Source organism: Petaurus breviceps, unplaced genomic scaffold (assembly GCF_028583685.1).
Source record: "Petaurus breviceps papuanus isolate PSGF00001 unplaced genomic scaffold, PetGlider_PUasm1.0 90847, whole genome shotgun sequence".
NCBI classification, from domain to species: Eukaryota; Metazoa; Chordata; class Mammalia; order Diprotodontia; family Petauridae; genus Petaurus; species Petaurus breviceps.
The window spans coordinates 20,980,945-21,004,579 of NW_027187360.1; the positions used below are offsets into that span (position 1 = coordinate 20,980,945).

At 43.5% G+C, this 23,635-nt stretch overlaps 1 protein-coding gene across 1 annotated transcript in view; it reads right to left on the bottom strand.

Moving 5' to 3' along the window:
- The window catches only part of GATA5 (GATA binding protein 5), a 26,884-nt gene extending 5,884 nt beyond the window's left edge, over nt 1-21,000 (bottom strand). The window contains exons 1-2 of the mRNA XM_069072785.1: nt 20,237-21,000; nt 15,249-15,424 (exon numbers count right to left, since the gene is read on the bottom strand). Of these exons, the coding sequence (XP_068928886.1) occupies nt 15,249-15,424; nt 20,237-20,765 (705 nt within the window). The 5' untranslated portion in view covers nt 20,766-21,000. The remainder of the gene's footprint in view (nt 1-15,248; nt 15,425-20,236) is intronic.
- Between the last annotated feature and the right edge of the window lie 2,635 nt (nt 21,001-23,635).

The window sequence follows — 23,635 nt, forward strand, 5'->3', positions numbered from 1 at the left end:
TGTGTGTGTGTGTGTGTGTGTGTGTGTGTGTGTGTGTGTGTGTGTGTAAAATATTTCCCTCTCTGGGGTAGATGGGGGGATGGAGAGAGAGAGAATTTGAAGAGCTGACAGCCTTCTTTGAGGACAGTCTTAGCAGGAAACCTCTATTCTAGCCCAGTAATCTGGTAATATGACCTGATTATAGGTGAATTGTCTTCAGGACTGATCAGACCTATCTTCCAAGACCAGACCACCAGAAACAAACAGTATTAGGAGTGTAGGGTACTTCAGTTCATTATTGGGAAAGGTTCCCATATTTTACCATCTCTCTCCTTAGAAATGCTAAAATAATAAGAAAACTAATGATAATAAGAGCTAATCTTTGTATATTAGCTTAAAGGTTTGCAAAACATTTTACATTTTATTGTATTTGATTCTCGAAACAATCCTACCTATGAGACAGGTGCTATATTATTTTCATTTTACAGAACATGAATTGAGATTGAGGGAAGTTAAATGACTTGCCCAGAGTCATACATCTAGTAAGTAACTGAGTCAGAATTCAAACTCAGACAATTCTTGACCCTATGCCACTAAATCACTTAGGAGTGATATCAAAAGACAAATTAAAGATTCAAGAATTTGAGACTCTTGCCCCCTCCCCACTGTTTTAAAAGACTTATTTCAAGGTGCATATCCTTTGGGGAGTTTTTCCTGGGTTCTACTTCCAGCTTTACCACTTTAGTCAGTGACATTGGGTTAGTCACTTCCTGGGCCTCCGTTTTTTGACAAAGGTGAGAATAGATGATCTCTAAAAGTTCTCTCAACTCTGAATCTTTCTGATTCTAATAAAAACACCAAAATTCTGCTTGGTGTATCCTACTTTGAATTTCTTCTTAGAGAAGAGGACCCCCTCTTTTCACCTCCCCCATTCTTCTCTCCTATTCCTGCACTGATGGGGCTGCCAGCTCTTTCTCTAGCCTTCACCTGTCAACTCCAGCACTTGCAGTGTTTCCTATTAATGCCTGGGGACCAAAGGCATCTGAGCAATGTTAATGGGGGCCTGGAATGAGTGTCCGTGTATCTCTGAGTCACATTGCAGAGTGTGAGCTATCTTTCCACTTAGGTGTTGGAGTGATATTCTTCAGTCCCTACCAAAAAAAAAAATCCATAAAACCCTAAAACCCGTCCCACAGAATGCCTCCTCCTCTTGGTCTCCCCAGACCTATCCCAATGACTGGGCGAGAAATGAGGCATGCTTATAAGAATTCCATCCCTGTTTACTTTTCCAGACTGACGCCACATCATCCCAGCCCCCAGGGCCAAATGATAAATGGACTAAAGAGGAAGGAAATAGGAAGGCCAGGAGCCTGGTAAAGATGAGAGTAATTCACAAAGGCAGATAGAAGGTCCCATTCTAGTTAACTGTACTAGGGCAGTTTTACATATCAAAAATAACACAAAAAGGGGAGTGAAGGAGAGTTTTAATTCCTTTGAGATATGGGTTTAGGTTTAAAAGAAGGAAGGTGGAACACATCTACTTTTCTCAGAAGAGGATTTTAATTTCATTTCTTGTGTAACGAGAAAAACCCAAACCAAAACAACATGCAGTAATATACTTAGAGGAGAACACTAGGCAGACAATCAGAAGAAGTGAGGTCCATTCTTTGTTCTGTCACTTTCTGTTTCTGAACTTCAGTTTTCTGTAAAATAAGGTGATTGGACCAGATGATGCTTTAGGAGATCCCCTTCTAACTTCTACTGGAAGTAGGGCTTTGGTTCTAATATCACCTCATTTCAAAAGTTCTTTTTACTTCACAAAGCACTTTCAGTTTATTTTAGTAGAACATAAGCTCCCTAAGGGTGGAGATTATGGTTTTTTTTTTTTGGCAGAGCTCCAGGACAGAGCTAATCTTGCATGTAGTCTGTACCTGTGATTTCATACATGGCATGTAGGAAATTCTTAGAGGAAACTTCCTCTATCAATGCTGATCAACTCAGGCTTTGCTATTTATAGTTTTTAAGGACTTGCCTTGGGGGCACTGAGAGCTTCAGAGTCATGCTCAGGGTTACCCAATCAGTCCAAAAAAGGATCAGGCCCAGGTCTTCCTCACTGAAGCCTGCTTTCTAACCACCATTCCATGCTACCATGCACATTAATACACATTTGTTGAAATGAATTAAATGTGCATTTATCCTCTATCTTTACAACAGCCTTGTGAAGTAGGTGGGTAGTACATTTATTAAATTATGTGCAAGATACTGTGCTTATTGTTGGAGACACAAGAATAAGATTCCTGTCCTCCAGGAGATCACATGCTACTGGTGGAAGAAGAGTACAATCTATGCAAAAATTCACAAAAAGCATGCTAAAAGTTGTGCAAAGTACTTTTAAGAGGAAGAGAACATGTATTATCACCAGCAGCAGTAGGAATAGTAGTGGGCAGAGTGCTGCACTAGTATCCCCATTTTTTGGCTAAAGAATGAAGTAACTTCGAACTAGAAACTAGCTCTCTTGACTCCTAGTTCAGGGATATTTCTATTTTAGTGTGCTATAAAAGTTATTAAAAAACAAACAAACAAATAAGCAAACAATACTAAGAAGGTGTGTGTGTGTATGTGTGTGAGAGAGACAGAGAGAGAAACAGCTGAGAGATATGTTGCTAAATATATTTTAGATCCAAGGACAGTCACCCCAAAGAGTCAGCTAGGTGGTACAGTGGATGGAATGTTGGACCTGGAATTGGTAGGATGAATTCAAACCCAACCTCAGACAGTTACTAGCTGTATGACCCTGGACAAGACACTTAACCTCTGTTTTTCCCTCAGTTTCCTCACCTGTAAATGAAGATAACAATAGCATCTATATCACAGTGTTGTTGTTAGGATCAAATGAGATAGTTTTTGTAAAAAGTACTTAGCACAGTACTGGCAACGTAGAAGTTACTTGTTCCCTTCCCTTCCCCCACATAGGGAGTAAATTAATAAATGTAATTATCCTAGCTTTCTTTCATAGCACTTCACATTTTTTTTCATCCCTTTCTTTACCTCTACTTTACCCCCATGAGAGGAAAGGAAGGTATTATGTCTCCATTTGACTGATCAAGAAACAGAGGTACAGAGAAGCAGAATATTTTGCCCAAAAAGCAAAGTTCACACTGGAATACAACTCCTACTCCAACCAAATCCCCTTTCCACCATACCTATAAAATGAGCATAATAACATACACTGTTAACTTATCTAACAGCACTGTTGTGAGGACACTGAAAATAAATATGCATGTGTTCTTTTATTATATTATGTTCCCAGTTAGGAGAATTTTTTTAAAAAGAGAAATGATATTCTGTTGCTCTAAAAGTACATAGTGTATCATTTCTTGAGATACAATGAACATTACTAAGTAAAAAATGAAAAAAAAAAGTTAGAATCCCAAATGGGCCTGTGTTATACAATGCTGAAGTGTATGAATCACTAGACTGAAAAATTGGAAGAATTCTTCATTTCTTGGTTCTTCTTATTTGAAACAACTATGAGTTTCTGATGGGAATCCTCTTCGTTATAAAGATTGAGGGAGAAATGTTCATTCAACTTTGAATTCAATGAAAATCTGGGAGTTTCATATGTCATGAAACCTGAATTTGCAGTCTGAAGAAATTCAAGAGGTATCATCACCCTTGGACTAAAAGGCCTACTTCCAACCTATTTTTGTTTTCTCTGCTGGGATTCATCATCCTGAGGGAGGCGGAAACTACTGCCAAGGCTACAATTTTGCTCACTGAAGGACAAATAGCATAATATGTTATTTTGAATTTACCAGCAGCTTTTTCCAAAAGCAGGGCCCCTGGGCCAACTTCCCCTCCTTCAGAGCCCCTCTTTCACACTATGACCTTGTCTAAGAAGCTGCTGCCTTCAACATTGTACTCAAATGTTTATTTTTTTTTTCAAAATATAGCCAGCAATCAGATAGTATCCCTCCCCCTTCCCTCCCCTGCCCCTCCTCCAACACCATGTGTAACTGATAAACCACCAAAGTCCCATTAAGGCTTAGGGTGTGTAGTACTATTGACAGCCTTCTGTGATACTGCCTTGAGAGGCAATGGGTCAATGCATCAGAAAACATCTGTACCTCGCTGTTTGTGGCAGTGTTCGGTGAGGAGATTCTATCTTTGAGGCCTGTCACACCAGAGCCTTGGTGAAGGAAGGTGCCTTGGTTAGGAATGACTTCACATAGCATGTTTCTCTAATTGCATTTATTGTAGGAGGGTCTCCTTTTCCTTTCTGGGATCTGAGGCTTTGAGATAAGACTTTGAATGTAAAACTCCAGCAAGATAAAAACTCTAAGGGGAGTTGGGACATCTGCTTCTCAGATCTTTCCTCTGCAAGCCCTTTCTTTGATGGGGGAAATATCATCATAATCATGAACAAGTGATAAACTAGGAGCCTTTGGATTATAGCATTTCTCTAGAACCCCAGTACCTAGTATAGGACATAGCACATTGTCAGCTGCAAAGTACTATATGAAGCCAATACAACAGCATTACTCAATTTCACAAACATGGAATTACTTTCTAAATGTCTGTATATCTACCAACTCATCTGAACCTCATAACAGTTCTGTGAGGTAGACAGGACAAGGATTATTCCCATTGTAGGGGTGAGGAAACTGAGGCACAGGTTGGTGAAGGAATCTACCAAAGGTCTTATAGATAAAAGAAGAGCCAGGACTCAAACCCAAGTCCAGCACTCTTTTTTCAATATCATTTACATGGCGAATGTCTAGTTTTCGTAAACAGATCAGAGAGTCATATAAAACTTATTGTCATTGATTTTCTTTGGACAGTTGCCTTAGGGAAGTACTTCATTTGTTCATTCATTCATTCAGCAGCTGGTGGAGTGGTAGATCGAGAACTGGGCCCGGAGTCAGGAAGATCTGAGGTTTGAATTGGCCTCAGGTACTTACTACATGTATGACTAAGCAAGTCACTTAACCTTTGCTTACCTCACTTCCCTCAACTGTAAAATGGGGATAATAAAAGCACCTACAGTTGTTATGAGGATAATAATAGCACATAGGGTTGCTGTTAGGATTAAATGAGTTAATATTTGTAAAAAGTGCTAGCACAGTGCCTGACATTTTGTGACCCTCATTTGGGGTTTACTTGGCAAAGATACTAGAGGGGTTTGCCTTTTCCTTCTCCAGCTCATTTTACAGATAAAGAAACTGAGGCAAACAGGGTTAAGTAGCTTGTCCAGGGTCACACAGCTAATAAGGGACTGAGATCAGATTTGAATTCAGGTCTTTAGCCCCTGTGCTCACTCTATCCACTATACCACTAATTGTGATTCTCTCCCTCTTTACCCTCCCCCTGCTTTTTTTTTTTTTTTTTGCCTTTTGGAGGGCAATTGGGTTTAAGTAACTTGCCCAAGATTACACGGCTAGTTTTTTTTTGTGTGGGTGTTAAGTGTCTGAGGCTGGAACCGAACTCCGGTCCTCCAACTCCGGGGCTGCAGCTCTTACTCACTGCACCACCTAGCCCCCCATTCCCCTGCTTTCTTATTCATTTGATAAACATAAATTTAACACTCACTTTGTGCAAGGTACCAGATCTCACTGATAGGATACTGCTGGAAGTTTTTAAGTAGAAGTGTTTATAAGGTCTAGGTAACAATGTGGTAAGATGAGGTAGAGAATTGAGATAATCATCCATATAATTAAGGGAAAACTTAACTGAGGGAAAAAAAAGAGATAGGCTGTTTATTTGTTGGGAGGAAGAAGCCTGGCTAGGGGTGGAGTTGTTGTATTAATGGGACGAGGCTAAGTTAACCAGGTTGGTTGTCATGTGATCATGGTTTTTGGGTAGTTGAAGGGATGTTAGAAATCTTCTTGTCTAACTCCTTCATTTTAGGGATGTGGAAACTGAGGCTCAATACAATTTAAACTGAAACAAAAATTCCTAAGATAGTGAGTAATTCAAGCCTCCATATCTTAGGTTAGGGGACCTTCCACAATGTAGGAAGATGCAGCAGAGAGATCAATAGACATTTTCTGATGTCCAATACCAGCCCAATTTGAGCTAGGATAGAGGCCTGTTTGAATAACTAAACACTTTCCTAACAGATTTTTGCCATGGATATTGTGATTTAGGGACTGTGAATATTCCCTGTCTCTCTGCATAAATACTTGTAACTGGGCAATTATGTCTAATAGGATACTACTATAATTCAGGCTGGCTTTCCCTGAGTTCCTGTGATTACTTAAGCACAAGTGTATTACTGGAGAAATGAGAGGGCTCAGGGCCCTCAGTTCACTTAGCTGAGACAAAACCATAACTAGGGTGTGGCCCCAGGGACTTTGCCTACTGACACTAAAATTTAGAGGGCTCATAACACATATCTAAAAACACCTGACCTGAAGATCTAACTAATAAAAACAAGCCATTAAAAAAAAGGAAGCTACCAGATATAGTAATCAGTGAGCATTTAATTCTTCCAATTCAACTGAATGCATCTGAATTACTTCCTGTATTCTTTTCACATCATGAAAGATGATTTTAGGGCATGTCTGGTGCAATGGGGTACTGCTTGCACCCAGTGCCAGAATTGCCCAAGGATAATTATCACAAGATTCTCCTAAATTGGAGACCGGGGAGGGTCATAAACCCCAGTCCCAGTGTCTTCTACACCCTCTACTTTATTGGCATCAACTAGGGTGATCCTCTGTTTTTACAATATTGCTCAGCAGTAGCACTATAAAAAGAAATATCAGCTTATATCATGGCCATTTCAATAGTTACCATTTATATAGCACTATAAACTTTGCCAAATGCTTTACAAATGTAATCTCATTTGATCCTCGAAATAATACTGAGATGTAGGTGCTATTATTATCCCCATTTTACAGATGAGGACACTGAGGCAGAGAGAGGTTAAGAGATTTGCCTTGGGTCACATGGTTAGTAATTGTCTAAGCTTGGGTTTGAACTCAGGTCTTCCTGACTCCAGGCCCAGTGCTCTCTGTCTCTCTCTCTTTTTTTGCTTTTTGGAGGGCAATTGGGGTTAAGTGACTCGCCCAAGGTCACATTGCTAATAAGTGTGTCAAATGTCTGAGGCCAGATTTAAACTTGGGTCCTCCTGACTCCAGGGCCGGTGCTCTATTCACTGAACCACCTAGCCACCTCCTCCCTCCCCCTCTCCCACCCCAGTGCTCTCTTTACCATCCCACCAGTTGCCTTATAAATGAATGAGCAAATGAAGTCTTTCCCCAATGAAATACTCTTGGGGAACAGAAGAGAAAATAGCTTGTGTTTACAGAATGGTGAACATTCTCTCTGAGTCAGTGGGACAGGTCTTTGAGGACTATGACCTTTGACTACTTTTCTTTTAACAACACTTGCAAAGATAGTAGAGAAGCCAACAGAACTTCAATTATAAGTAATGATAGAAATGAACCTCTTAAACTTGGAGGGTGAGGAACTTGTTTATCATTACAAAATATGGCTAGTATAGTCAAAATAGCACAGAGAAACCTGGGGCCTATTTCCCTTCACAAAGTGATAATTTGATCCTAGGAACACATCTGAAGACATTCTTGTTAGGTGAGGAGATCAGTTCCTTAGTCTGGGGGTTTCCACTGAAGAGCCCCAGTGAGGCGGCCCTGGTCAGTGATGATTTTCCCCTTCAGACATCAGGGAGCAATTTGTACTGCCCCTCTTTCTATGGCACTTATCATATAATAGGGTATATTGCAGCTAACTACACCACAGCCTAATAGTAGAGAATATGCTTCATAAGACCAGGGACCCTATCTTATTTAATCTTTGTCTCTCTTCCAAAAACTAGCACAGGGCTCTGCATACAACAAGCAATGAATAAATGTTTGATGGGGGGAATAAATAAATTCATACATTCATGCATGCATTCATGCATGCATGAGTGAATGATTGAGGTGTCCATACTAGGCAATTTACCTTTGGAACTGCTTTGGGGTTGGCAGGCTGGACAAGTTGAGGATTGGGAGACTCCAATAATTGTATGAGGCAGAAAAATTATTGCTGATATCCCCAATGCTTAGAACAGTGTTTGGCATATAGTAGACATTTAATAAATGCTTATTGATTGACTGATTGATGGCCACCATCACCATTGATGTGATCTAGTTTTTCCATGACTTTAACTTGTTAATGTGATTGGGATGTACCTGAATCAGAGTTATGAAATTCCAAACTATGCCCAAAAGCTTAGAGATATTAAAAAAAAAATTGTGGATGTCAAGAAGCAGTCACTTAGCCTTCAATGTCATCTCTAGTAATGTTCTCTGGATACTCTAAGCATAACCTTGAGAGTAGACTCCTTATGTGAACCAAAAGTTCCTATCCTTATATACAGAACTGAGGGATTTTCTTCACTCAGGGATAGATACACTAAGATGTGATTGAGCTTAAAAAGGTAACTATTATACCAACACTACCCTTTACTATTTCCCCTACTTCCTCTTACCCCTCTAGCTGTTTGAGAGATTCTGAGACTTGGAAATGCTAATTTTGCATAACGGTCTCTTCCTTTGCCTCTTTAGTTGTGGATTTTTAAGTTCTAGTATTAAGGATCATCTCACTAACTCCCTAATCGGAAGATATCACATGTTAAATGAGCCTTGTGGCTTCTGAGCCAGGAAAGTCTGGGACCTAAAGTGAGAGCCTTGTAAGAATGGAGATGAAAAATCAAGTTGAACTCCTGCTGTTCCACAACAGGTCAGAGGTGAGACCCCAGGGTCTTAGAAAGGAAGACTGAGAAGACACTGAGTGAGAAAGAAGAGAGAAACATGAAGCTGCCATGGTGTGTAGGAGGGGGAGTCCCTTTCCTTGTTCTCTTGAAGGGTAGCATAGGATGGGACCAGAAAGAGGAGGAAAAGATGCAGGATTCTCTTGCCATCCATGGAGAAGGAAGTTAGTAATGATCAGGCTACACTGTACTATATTATACTCAACCCCTAAGTTCTTGGGCTCAATCATAAATAAGATAAATATTCCTTCACATTATCAGATAGTGCAAAACAGAAAACTGTTGTACCTTAGAAGTCATCCCTACCTCATTTGTTTCTAAATAATACCAAAGCCTTCCTCTATATTATTAAATAATGACCTTTGGTTTTTTTCTTTTTTCTGGTCAGAAGTGTTAGGCAGAATCTCTGCATCTAGTTCAGGATCTTTTTTTTTTTTTGCTTTTTGAAGGGCAATTGGAGTTAAGTGACTTGCCCAAAGTCACACGGCCAGTGTGTCAAGTGTCTGAGGCCAAATTTGAACTCAGGTCCTCCTGACTCCAGGGCTGGTGTTCTATTCACTGCACCACCTAGATGCCCTAGTTCAGGATCTTTAGAAGTAGGTTGTCAAGTGGAAATTTTTCTTTACTGTGCAAGATGACAAATGACCCCATCAGTCATATCCATTCTTCCAAAAGGAGTAAGTAATTATGGTGGCACATGCCTATAATACCTGCTACTGGGGAGCCTTGAGGCAAATGGATCATCTGAGTTCAGGAGTTCTGAGCTAAAGTTGATCATATAAGGCCAAAGTTGATTGAGGTGTCACACTAACTGTGGCACAAATATAGTGAGTCCCCTGGAGCAGAGTCCCCACCCTCCCTGTCTCCGAAAGTGTTACTACAGAAAACTCAAATGTATCACCAGTCATGATACCTAGATTCTTGGGGTTGGGTATTTTTTTTTGTCTTTGTGAGTGTGACTTACTGTGTGACATGTGTATGTCATTACACTGTCTGAACTTTAGCTTTCTCCAGAAAATCAGGTTAATCTCCTTGATCTTTTCCAACTCTGATATGTTATAATGAATGACATGACTAGACCTCTAATGGCTATTTCCATCTCTAAGATCCTTATTTTTAAAATGCAATTAAAAAAAAAGCTTTTCTGCAGGAAAATGACCCTTTCCCCCTCAACAATGGAAAGACTTTACAGAGGGATTTCAGTAGATTTAGATGAGTAATAGCTCATCTAATACATTCGATGAGTAATAGCTCATCTAATACACACATATGTATATGTACATATGTGTGTGAATGTGTGTGTATGTATGTGTATTACAAAGCCTTTTATCTGAATTATCTCCACTGAGGTAGGTACTACATGTATTGGTATCCCCCTGAGATGAGGAAAATGAATGTCATAGAGGTTAAAAAACTAGCCTTTCAATTGTTAGAGGAAGAACATGCGGGCCAGGGATGGGAAACTTGCAGCCTCCAGGTCACATGTGGCCTTCTAGGTTCTCAGGCAAAGCCCTTTGAGTGAATCCAAACTAGAGTTTGAGGACCTAGAGGGCCATATGTGGCCTCGAGGCTGCAGGTTCCCCACCCCTGGCCTAGGTTTTCTTGGCTCTAAGCCTAGCTAGCTATTTTCTACACCAAACTATTCCCAGCCCCCAGTCAGAATTCCCCTATTCCCTGAAATTATTTTAATGGCAAAATCTATAGAATTCCAGAACAAACACTGGAATCAGTTTTCAAAAATCAGTTACTGGGTCAAATTGGCTGCCAGATTCAGTCAAATGGCTAATCTGGAAACCCTGTATAGGTGTTCTCTGAATGTTTCATCTGAGAGCACTTATGATGTACCTAAATTTAACTGTGTTGAGCCCTATCTAGGACTTCCCTATTTCTAGTCCCATCCTAAATCTTCTCACCTTACTCTTGACTCAGAACATTGGACTTATTTACTTTTCTTCAGGGTGATAAGGAGTGAAAAACTCCCTTAGGTGAGTTGCTCAACAGCCTTAATTTTGAACCTTAATTTTCAGCCTTGGTGTTCAATAAAATTTTATCAAAGAATAACTAGCCTAGTCATCATGCATAAGTCATTTAACATCTTTGAGCCTCAGTTTCCTCATCTGAAAAGGTGAGACTTGATGATAAGATGACTACAATTTGCTTTAAAAACAAAACACAAAACTTTAAAGGTCTATAAAGGGAGAGTATCCCTAAAGGCTTGAGACAGTTAAGTGGCACAGTGGTTGGAGTGCTGGACCCAGAATCAGGAAGACTTGAATTCAAATTCAGCTTTAGATACTTCCTAGCTGTGTGACTCTGGCCAAGTCACTTAACCTCTCTCTGCCTCAGTTTCCTTAACTGTAAAGTAGGGGTAATAATAACACTTATTTCCTAGGGCTGTTGTAAGAATAAAATGAGCTACTATTTGTAAAGATCTTACAGTACATATGACATGGAGTTTATATGACACACATATATGACATATATATGTATATATATACATATATATATATATATATATTAGTGCAGTTTTAAGCTATTAAAGCTGAAAACAACTAAGTTTTTTGGGACACCCTGTATAAATGTCAATTATTATTACTAAAGCAAAATAAAAAATGCAAAAAATAACAAAACATAAAAAGGCTTGGAACTAACTGGATTTTCACCATTTAATTATTTTCAAACAAAATCAGCTGGCGAATGGATGATGATTCAAAACAGATTTATTTTTAATCAAACCAAATTTGGTTTAATGGTATTCTCCTATAGAGGGTCCGCAAAGTCTCAGGACAGCTTTAAGATCTTAAAGTTTACATTTTAATGTTTAATATTAAACTGTTAAGACACTAAGACTTTGGGGATATTCTATATTATAAGACATCAAGGATCTGTAATTTCATCAAGGTTCCAATCCTTCTATAATTTATGAGGTATAATTGAACTTTCTTCAATAGTTGCTGCAACCAATTACTATTGAGTCATACTGAAGTACCATTATCACTAAAGATCATTAAGTATTAGTAAATTTCCATTAATACCACTATCACTACCACCAATACTAGTAGTTAAGTAATAAACATTTGAGGTGCTATCATTACTAAAATCTTGGTTTAAAAATATACTTTAAAATAATATTACTTCATTCAACTCATGGCTTGGCTTCTGACTCTATAAACTTTAACATCATGCCTCAGTTCCCTTCTGCCCTTGGAATTTCCCTTAGTCCTTATGGCCTTCTCAACCTGGAACACCCCTCTCCTCCTTGGTGAGGAGGCCTCCATTTGGGGGAGGGGCCCAGATCTACCATTCATCACATCTCTCCTGACTCTACTTCAGAGCTCCATACCTCCAGGGTACCACCCCATCCCTGGTTTTCAGTCTTCCTCCATTAGAATTAGGCTCCTTGAGGGCCTGTACTATCTTTTTTGTTGTATTTACAGCCCATCATTTAATACAATGCCTGACATATAGTAAGTACTTAATAATCAGTCAATAAATATTTATTAATACAAGAAGGACCAGGCTCATCAACTGACACAAACACTTTTATTATAATCTTAAACTGAAATAAACATTTTTTTTCTTATCTCTTTTCCTTGCCTTATGGATTAAAAAAATTCACTGGGTCAATTGATATAGCTTGGTCCTTTTCAAGGCATCCTTAAATTCTGTCCTTCTTGTTTAAGTGCCTACACTGTGCAAAAACACAAAACCAAACCCAGATCTTGCCCTCAAGAAGCTCACAGTCTAACAGGAATGAAAACAGTATGCAAAAGAATATGTATACAGGATAAATTGTAGATAAACAACAGAGGGAAGACACTGGCATCAAGGGAGGTTAAGTGTTTTGTTTTTGATTATGGAGGTGGTAAGGATCACTGGTGTGTGTGTGTGTGTGTGTGTGTGTGTGTGTGTGTGTGTGTGTGTGTGTGTGTGTGAGAGAGAGAGAGAGAGAGAGAGAGAGAGAGAGAGAGAGAGAGATGGTCAGATCATTTTAGGAAGTCAATTAGGTTTACAAAGTACTTTACATATATTTTCTCAATTGATCCTCATGATAGTGAAAAAGACTAAGATAATTATTTTTAATTGAATATTAATTTTATACTCCCCCTCCATCTTTACTTTTATTGTGTAAAATATATGAATATAAATGTATTCAACTCTTGGTGTATGAGAGCAAGCATTAAACATGGTTATTTGATCTTAGCTGAGGACTTGAGTACATTGGATTCAGCACCCTGTAAGGAAAAGTGAACACAAATCTGACTGAATTGTGGAAATGTCTAAAATGTATTCTAAAGATAAAGTAGATAAATGCCTACTCCCAAACCATATAGCTAACTCACAAGCTGTCATAAAAAGAGGATCTAGTCCCAAGTCCTATAGAAGAGAAACTACTTTAGATTCAGCCCAGCCCAATTCCAAAGGTAACCACATTTTAGATTGTGGAAAATTCAAAAAGTCAAATAGTTTCCTTATCTCTAAGAAGCCAGTGGTCTCTGATCAATGTCAACCAACTAGAAGTTTAGGACAATTCCTGTTGCTTTCCATACTCTCAGGACGGGTTAAATGTTTCAAAACAAATGGAAAGTCCAGATAGAAACTCACATAAATAGTCCGAATTAAGAAAAGAAAATTCAGCCACTTGCTCTGGGGCTTCTGTTTAAGGGCACATACTCCTAGAAAAAGTCTAAATGATTAGGGGAAAAAAAGCAGAGTTCTAATACCGTTAAAATGGCAAATTACTAAAGAATTTAGAAAGGCACTTCATTTAGGCTTTTTTTTTTGGAGCCTTCCAGTAGCTTAAACTGCAAGAGGAATTGGAGAATTTCTTAGTTTGGCTGGAATATTTTAATTCTGTTTCTATGAATATTTCCCTCCTTTCTCGGGAAGAATAATTTTACATTTTTATATAAGGTTCCTAAGAAGTAACCTTTTGGCAGGTGTGAGTCAAACTGAGAAGTGCTCCTTGGGGGAACCTTAGTTGTTACACTCAAGAGAGTGTGAAACTTGTCCCCATGTTCAAGAACTCCCAATTTTATTTTTTGTTTTTGCACCTCACTAACTAGCTTCTTAGTTGCAGAGAAGGATGTTGATATCTTAATTAGAACATCAAATATGATTTCTAACTAACTCTGGGAATATAGTATTTCCGGGGTCTATACTTTTCCCTGACATGGTCAGCCCCAGGTTGCTCAGCTCTTGGGCTCAGTGATCACAGAGAATTTGCTTTCGGAGGAAGTCTATGCTGGTAGGTTTAGAACCCCTCACCAAGGTACAATCCCAACTGGAAGCCTCCTCCCGGAGCTTCATTAATTTTATTTGAATATATTTCTTAACAGAACTGATTCTTATGGTCCGCAGCCAAAATCCAGAAAGATCAACTTCACAGGGTAGGAAAGCGTCTTTTAAAAATACTTTATTTATAATTTTTTCCTTCCAAAGGGGAAAGTCGGCAAATCCTTAATCCGCCAAACCGAGAAATTCTCTAAAAGCTGTGAATTCCCCGGCTGGGACAGGCTAGAAGCACAGACAGCTGTGAGCATCCTGCCTCAAACTCAGTCTCGATCTAAAAGCCCTGGACTACATTCCGCGAAAACAGTCCTACTGTTAGTCTGTCCTGAACTGGTGAACTCGAAAGTGCAAGTCGTCAAATAAAAGGGGGAAAAAACCCTGACTCCTCTCAATTAAGTTTTAGTCTGAAAGCCGTGAAGAAGGCGGGGGAGATGAGGCAGGAGTCACTGACTTCCCTAACTTGAGTGAGAGTCAAGTAAAAGTTCCCTGTTTTATTCTAGATCTCTGTAATAGGCAAGGCACTCCCTCTGCCTGAGCAGAAAACAATCAATCTTTGCGCAGCAGAAAGGGGAGTCAGAGGACCTGCGTTCAAATCTCACCTCTGATGTTTATTCTCAGAATGACCTAGGGCAAGTTGCTTAATATCCTTAGGCCTCAGTTTCCTTATCTGTAAAATGAGGGAGTTGGACTGCTAGATGTCCTCTTATGTCCCATCCAGCTCTGTTATGGTTCGCTTGAAGTGAACATGGTCCTATCTGGCCAGCTGCTTTATCAAGGTGGTGGTGGTGGGAGATGGGGGCAGGGGAAGAGGTACTCTATCAAACTGCACAGTCCACCTCCTCCCATCCCAGGAGGTCGACCCTAGCTCACCAGTTCTGCCTAAGTCTGTGGTGTTGGACAGAAAGCTCACCTAGAGGGCCTCGCTTTGCCGATGCAGCACCTCTCTTGTACCCTCCCCCCTTCCTCCACCTCTTCAACTCCTCTCCCCAGAGACCTCTCCTTCCGATTCAATATTCAGGGTCTCCAAGTTAGAGCTGACTCCGGAGTGAATTTCCCAGGTACTTCCAAGGACATAGAAAAATGCTGCTTTTGTTAATCTCACTCGTATAATCCCCTCAGCTCCTAGCCTCAGAGTGGAGACCTAGTCTCTCTCCCCGGTCGCAACGCCCGGACAGGTCCTTCCCAAGCTCTGACTTACCAGCCTCTTCTGGGGCTTGATGAGCGGCCGGTTGATGCCATTCATTTTGTGGTAGAGGCCGCAGGCGTTGCAGAGGTAGTGGCCTGTGCCGTCTCGCCTCCACAGCGGCGTGGACATAGCCCCACAATTAACGCACTCTCGGCCCTCACCCGGGAACTCTTCCAGGAATTCTGAAACTGAGCAAAGACGAAAGGGTTTCAGGATCCGTCTTCGGAAAAGGGGCAACCCTGCATGTGCAGAGCCGCGGAGGCTTTGCTCTCCACATCAGAGTATTGAAGGCTAGAAAAGACTTCTGGGGCCATCTAGCCCATACTCATTACTTTGTAGATGGGGAAACTGAGAGCAGGGAGGTAAAGCGACTCATCTAAGATTATTCAGTTAATGCAGAGACAGGATTCAATATCAAATTCATCTTCCGACTTTAAAAAAATCCAGTATTCTTTCCTCTCCCTTAATATCTCCCCCTACATCTAAGACGTCGATCCCCAGGGACAGAAGACTGACCTAATTGCCAGGCTTTTGAATTTATTATTTTTTGGGGAGGAGGGGGGAGCGAAAGGGATGTAGATAGAGAAGAGTATAGGGGATGATGGGTTTTGGTGTTTCTCATTGGAAAGGCAGAAGGAAAAGCTGAATGTGTCGTGTATTAACAACAACAACTGCACCAAACACCTAGGATTCTAAGGGCCCGAAGCTTCGGTTTTTATAAGCCTTGTCTTGTGACTTCACGTTTAAACACAAGAACAGGGAAGTTCGACAGAGAATTCAGTGCCATCATGACCTGACTTCTTTAGGGTGGAATCCCAAACGAACTCCCCCAAGTACAGAATTCAGAGCTGAAAGAATCTGAGAGATCATGTAGTCCAAGGACCTCATTTTACCATCTTGGAAAGTTGAGACCTCAAGAAGCACGAGCGACTTGTCCAAGATCTTACCACTACGTTTTGGCCGTCCAGGGTCTGGCAGTTAGTATCAGAATGGGGATTCGAAAATGGAACTCCCAGAAACCCGGGTTCTGGGTTGTCTGTAATGTCCTGACAAGTGTCTCCCCTATCTGCTTTCTTTCGTTCTAGAGTCGCTTAGGGAAGAAAGGACTACAATAGCGAAGAACCGCTGGGATCTATAACTTTCCTTGCTTTTTACTGGGCTAGTCTTTTCTTCCCTAGTTCACATTGCTAAGCATCCTTGCCCCTTCCTCTAGGTCGAGGTCTTAGGAAATCCAGAACGTTCCCGGGAAGCCACTCGGCCACCGGGGTGGGGGGTGGGGAGTGGAAGTTCAAACCGATCTACTAACCAAAGCCTAGCCAGGTCTCCCAGTTTTCGTTTCTACTTAACCTTCCTGGGTCTCGAGCTAAGAAGTATGATTTTATTCCTTACTCCCACGCATCCTCTCTCTCCCGTCTTCCTCTCCGTCCTTCCTCACTCTACCCCCCTGCTTTCCCCACCCCAGCTTGGGGTGTTAATGTTGCGGTTTTTGCCTTCTTTTCTCCCAAGGCCGGAGCCCTGGCAGTCTAAGCCCAGCTCTTGGCCTCCGCGCGTCCCACGGGCGGGCTGGGCTTTGAGGCCGGCACCGGGGACAAACTGGCCCACTGGCCGGGTTGTCTAAACAGGGCCCAGAAGCGATGTTATTGTAAGGCGATTAAAGGCGGGGGTGGGTGAGTGGGTGGGTGTGGGAGGGGCTGGGGGCCGACTCGGGGGCTTCCCTGATTTCCATCAAACCTTTGGGGGCTTTGACTGGTGGCGACGCGCAGGCTGGGCCAAGACGGATGGAATGTGTGTGGGGGCCGCGGGCGCTAGGGCTGTTGGGGAGGGGGGGTGAGCAGGGGGGAGGTGACGCAGGATCAATCACACCTCGGGTCGGGCTGCCACGGACAGACTGAGGAGCCGCGCCAGGGTGGGGGAGGGGAGTGGAGGCGGGTCTGGACCCGGGACTGGGGACCCTAGAGCTAGGACCAGGACAAGGTTGAGAATAAGGAGACCTGGGGGTTAGCTCTCTCCATTTTGTTTTTTTGTGTTTTGTTTTGTTTTTTACTTGTAGCAGTTAGAGGCCATAAGCATAAATTCTTGGAGCTGAATTACTGACTTTTGAAAAATCGAAACTCTCAGCCCCCTTGTGTCATCTAGCTCCGAAGCATCTCCCTAATCCCTCCAGGAAACGCCACCCAAGGAAGGTGATGGATAAGCCCCAAGAAACTCGAACTCGCTGATAATCTAATTATTCAGGGGCACAGTATGTTATAGTGTTCAATTCTGGCCATTTTGGCTACCTACTACATATATGACCTTGAGCAAGTCTCACTTCCCTTCGCTTCTGCGTCTCCATACGTACAATGAAGGTTTTGACTAGGATATCTTTGGTCCCTTCCTTCTTCCTTCTTTTCCAGCTCTAACAATAAATGTTCTAATGTCCCTTCAAGTTCTGCCATTCTATGTTCGGGAACCCATTCCAGCACTTGACATTTTATATTCTAAGATCTCTTCTAACTCTAGACCTTACCACTTCGGGAAGAAAGCAACAGGCATCCAAAGGGCAAGGAAGGAGTCTAGAAGTAGGTAGTTCCTGACTGCTATTCCCCCAGATAAACTGGATTTGGAATGTCCCAGGCCAATTGCTCCCTTTCCTCTGTAGCTGACTGAGAACCTTTCCAGTTCTTGGACAGTTCATTCCTCTAGGAGAGGAAAGGCACTGGGAATCTGTGGTGGAAAGTAACAAATAAATAGGTGAGCCATTATGGAAAACCAGACTCAACTGGGGAAGCTGGTGCTGGTTGGTGAGTGAGAAAAGCTCAACTTTTCAGCTTCTGGATCTTAAGTCAAACGTTTCTCCAACTGTCATGCTCCTTCGTCTCCAAACTCCACCTTCCTTCTACCCCCAAGGTGATCTTCAGAGTAGCCCACACGGCACAAACCAGAAGAGAAACTTCGAGCTATTTCAGCTTTCTGGCAATCGTCTATTTGAGTGATACATTGGGTCTTGGAAGTGAGTTGGTGTATCTAAATTATCCATTGAATTTGAGACATGTGGAGCTGGTCTATGACTGGGGGAGAGAGGACAGAATATTTTCCCAACTTAGGTTGGGAGGCCTGCAATTGTAGGGGAGGAGGGGTAGAGAGGGCGGAGACCTCACACCCTATTCTCTGGGTGACTTTGTTCTCAGAAGAGATAAGCTCCCCAGAGCCCAGGAATGAAGTTGATGGGGGGTGGGGAGGGGAGAGTGGAGGGGAAGGAGATAACTCTGCTGAGGTCTAGAAGTGCTTTTCAAAACAAAACATAAAGTTTGGAGGGGGTGGAATTGGGGATTTCATATGGGAAAGGTTGGAAGAGACAGGATGGTAGAGGGGAAGGGTGGAGAAAAAGGAGAGGTGGGAGAGGACTGACAGGAGAGTTGTAAATATAGGGGAGGGGAAAGGGAAAGGAGAGCTAGATGCAAGAGCCAAGGGAGAGAGAGGGAGAGACTAAGTTTTAAGTATGAAGAAGAGAAAAGGAGAGAAAGGAAAGGATGTGAAAAAAAAACAAAAGGAGGAGAGAATAGGGAGAGGGAGAGGACTGAAAAGGAGAGGAGAGGAAAGGAAGGAGGAAAAGAAACAGAGGGGAGAGGAGAATGAGGAACTTCGGTGATTATAGAAAATGTCTTCTTGAACACTACAGGGAAAGAAGCAGCAGCTTAGTCCTGGAAAGGTTACCTAGCAAAAAGGGAGTAAAAGAGAAAGAGAGAGAGAGAGAGAGAGAGAGAGAGAGAGAGAGAGAGAGAGAGAGAGAATGTGAAGAGGGGTGACTTAAAGAATGTGATAAAATGGTTCTCAACCCAAGTGGCTTTTATTGACCACTGCCTGATTTTCACTATCTCCTTGGAAGGGGGAGAACAAGGCAACTTGGGAATTGTTTGGAAGAAGCTGAATTAGGAGACCAAAAGTCTATTCAGATATAAACTAATTTACCTCAATAAATTACTTAAATGTTAAAACCCTGTAAATACGTTCCTCTGGCTTAAACATTGGGCCTTCAGCTCAGTGTGAATAGGGGTCCCTGAGCCCAGGTGAGGACAAAGAAAAAGATCCTGGAGAGGTTGGCTTTGGTTGAAGGAGTTATATGGAAACTTTGGAGCTTACAATGTTTCCAAGGAGTTTTCCTCTACTGAGCTAGCACAGAGCTCCACCTAGACTAAACACGCCTTTCCCAATCTTGAGATTCATGAGAAGGTGTGGGATGGCCTGTAGATTATGCCTGACTATAAAGGTGTGCTCAGAATAATTATAAGGATAATTCATCTCCAAATTCCTCTTGTTGTTGAAAAGGGAATTTTTAGGGGGGAAGTTTTTGCTTTTTTTTGAAAGTTTTTTTTTTTCAATTGAAGTGAGAATGTTTCAATTGATCTAAATAAACAAATAATGAATCTCTCAATTTAACAACTCCATACTTCCTTTGTATAGGCAAGGCTAACAGCTGAGAATCTGTGCTACTCTTTTCAGAAACCTGTGAAATTTTAGATTAGAGTAGAAAGGGTAAAGTGCCTGTCCCTGAAAGAAATGATGCTTATTCTAACCACCCTGTCTTGTGAAGGGCAAAGATTCAAGGGAAGCTTCATATCTCAGAGACACTGGAACCGAATCCCCTAAAGACTGGGGGTGAAGGATGGGGATGGGAACTCCTCTAGACTAATTGTGAGCCTCTGAACCTGACCTCAGGCAGTAAGACATTTCAGAAAAACGGGGCAGGTGACCAGGACTTGTCTCTTCAGAAAAATAAAAATATAATTTGCTTTAAAATAAGGATAAAGAAGAGAACCGTTTCCCCCTTTTCCCCTCTCAAGTGCTCCCACCCTCCCATTCTGCTTTTCCCATCCTCCCCACTCTAACTCCCGAGCAACAGAGACGAGTTCCGGTTGGATCTCCGAGATATGGATAGATAGACTGACAAGGAGTAGAGCGATGAGACACAGGAAAAAATGGGGAGGGGTACCAGTTGACTGAAGGAGAAAAGAACTCACCAAAGGTGGACCTCCTTCCTGGAAGGCCAGCTTGGCGACTCTGTAGGCTGTGTAGAACGCTGCTTTCGAAGTGGCCTGCGGTCCAGGAGGGGGCCATGTCCGGGCTTACATAGGCTGGGTAGGCGTTGGAATAGGATCCGCTGACTGAGCGCACCAAGGGATTGGTGTACTGCTCCCTGGCGCCACTGCCCAGGATCAGGGGGCTCTGGTAGGTCCCATCCCGTCCCCCACCGCTGCCCCCGGGAGGGCTATGGGAGTAGGAGAAACCAGACGGCGGGTGGGGGCTGCCGGGGTTAAAGGCCGAGGCCTCACCGCTTGCCTGGGCCCAACTTGGGTGACTGCCCAGCGGATGGCTCTGGTGTGCAGCCTCACAACCCGCCAGGTAGGGCATCGTGGGTAGCATGGAGGGCACCCGTGTTGTGGGCACATATACGGGGGAACTGGCCGCTGGCGAGTGTAGGAAGCTACTGGAGTCGTGGGCATAGGGAGCCTGACTGGGGTTCGAAGCAAGGGCCAAACTTTGGTACATCTTTAAGTAGGCCTCGTCGTTCCTGGTCCAGAAAGTGAAGGCTGGAGATGTGATTAAAGCTGGAAGTTTAGCTGGAGGGGCACAGCAGGAACGAGGTGCTGATACCAAGGAAGAAAGCGTTAGGATTCGGTTCAATTTTCCCCCAGTGTCTGATTTGGGTGCTTTTCTTTCCCTTATCTGGCTGGCTATCTGGGTCGACTTAGGGGACTGGTATCCAGATGTTGCCAGGAAAGGACTTTACCTGGAGGGAGATGAAAAAGAGAAACAAGACCATCAGCTTGGTCTTTTTTTGTTTATGGACCCAGAACTTTTCTCTGCACCTCCAAATCACCATCCTCCCCCAATTGCTCCACCAGCTTTCAGGATTTCACCTGCCCCCTGCGTTTGAGTCGTCTCCCTGTTTCCTTCCTCAACCTCTGGTAGATCCATCCTGCTTTATCCTGGAGAAACCCCAATCAGATCTGGAACACCAGTGGAAGATTCACCTCCCATTTAGCTCGGCTGGTTCAATATGTTAAGCCCTCCACACTTCTCAGAGTACTTGGCTGAGACTAGTGGCAATATACCCGGCTCCCTCAAAACGTGAAATCGGAGATTGGGGATCTGAAAGGCCTGACTGAAGACAGCTCTCAAAATAGCTAATTTTCAATACTCCCTTCTTTGTCTCTTACCCAACTCCCTATTACCTAGAAACTCCATTCCCCAAGCAAAGCAAGAGTCATTGATCGGGTGATTATTATGACCCGGATACTACGTTTTCGGACTCGCTTCTAATTAAAACCCCGGCAAATGTCTGAAACCATAGACTAGTTCTTTTTTTTTTTTTCTCAGCACTTCCCCCTCCCCTCCCTCCGGAGGAGGGGGACCGAGAAGCTAACACGATAGAAATAATCAGCCTTAGGTAACTATTCCACCTACACGCATCTACCCCCACTCATTTTGCAAGGATCCGGTTCCCTCCAGAGAAAAAAAGTTGAGCTAAGATTTTCCGAGATTGGGGACCCTGAAGTGGATTAGATTGGCGAAAAATTGAACCACCAAACCATCACTAATCTTAGAAACCCTCTCCACTGAACTGATTCCGGGAAGCTAAATTTCTAGGATTAGGACACGATGGAGAATAAGGGAAGAACCGGCAGAGGAGAGTGTCTCCAGGGAGCTGGACTCCCCGGGAGAGGAGAAGGAAGGGGAAAGGGAAAACTGCGAGTGGGAGGATAGTCTTTGGGTTCACCCATTAGACCCAATTCCTCAACTTGTCGAATGACAGCATTTGAGGACTCAGGAGGTGAGGGGAGTCGCTGGTTCTCCTTGTAGCACCCAAGGAGCAATAGGGCCCCCGGGGGCTTAGTGTAGGTCCTCGGGAAGTGCCTAGGGTGGCACCATCAAGGCCTAACGGGATGACAAACTCTTGCCTTGAAACTGACCAGCAGGGCCAGCTGCGGCTCAGAGACCCCTGCGACAGCCTAAAGGGCCCAGGGCTCGGGCAGGGAGAGGGAGGCGGGAACCGGGCTGGGGTGGGAGGGGGCCTCAGGGAGAATTATTTCCACCGGGAGCCCGCATTCACACGGGCGCCGGGCGGCCCACGTACCAGATAAGGTCGGGCGGGCAGATAAAAGGTGGGCAGAGACATCATACTCACAGTGGCGTGGAGGGGAGGGGGCAGCGGCCGAAGCGGAGGAGCAACTGGGAGCCAGAGGCTGCGCCGCAGGGAATCCCGCCGAGGGCCGGGCCGGCCCCAGCCCCTCCCCCCCCCCCCCCCCGAACCCACCCCCTGTCGCTAAGCTTCTCCAAAGGTCAGCGCCGGCCCCGCCCGACTCGGCCCGCCCCATCTCCCGGCGCCCTCCTGGGGGGGCTCCAGGCAGCTCTGAGCCCCCAGCCCGGGTCAGCGCCGGGGCTCTGGCCCGAGGGACCACGTGACCCTGTACAGCTTTCTCTGGGAATTTGGCTTCAGGCTGGAGCGAAGCAGGAGAAATCCCAGGCTCCTTTGGCTGGGGCCTGAATAGTCTGGTGGGCAAAACTGTCATTTTTCAGGACCGGGTCTTCTGGCCCAGTCTCCCAAATTTGGAACAGAGAGCAACTAAGAGATGAATAGGTTGATTATTCTAAATTCAAACCAGAACTATGTCACCTTGTGTCTTGCCCGCCTCCAAGCCCCTCACGCAGCCCACCCAGTGGGCCAAGCAATGACTTTGAGAGCCAAAGCGGGATCTCGAACCTCTAGGCCTGTCTGACCCGGAAGCCAGCCAAAGCCTGGAGGGGTGGCTGGAACCTGAGGGTGAGTCCAAGTCCAAGTTTGTTTCCCCCAACAAACAACACACACATACTTGAAAGCTTTAGGACACCTGACTTGAGGAAGTTGAAATTATGTGCCCCCAAAACAGAATGTGCTTTTGTGTTCTTGTCTACATCAGGGTGGGATTTTTTGAACCATAAAACAAGTGAAAAACTCGCGAATCTGGCCCCCAGCAAAAGCCTTGGGTGGGAGGTGGGAAAGGATAGTAGAGGTGGGTTTTTGGAGGAAGAAATGCTGTGTGTGTGCGTCTCAGCTTTGAAGAGGAACAGCGATAGGATCCTCAGCCCCTAGGCAAAAATTTCGTGTTCTAGGTCCCAAATTTAAAGAAGAACCATCTCGTATGCCCAGGTTGCTTTTCAGGACTGGGACCCAGATGATGGAGAAGGGCCTGGCCAGTTTCCTGAAGTATCTCTCCAGCGGTTGAATTCCCTATCCCTAGCTCCGTCCAACAGCCGCGCCAGGTCTAGTGAAGACATTTTAAAGTCAACGAAAGGAGCCAAATGTCAGGTCTGATGGCTAAGTCTCCACGTCATCCACTAGCTACTCGGGGTCCAGAAGCCCAAAGCATCCTTCTCTA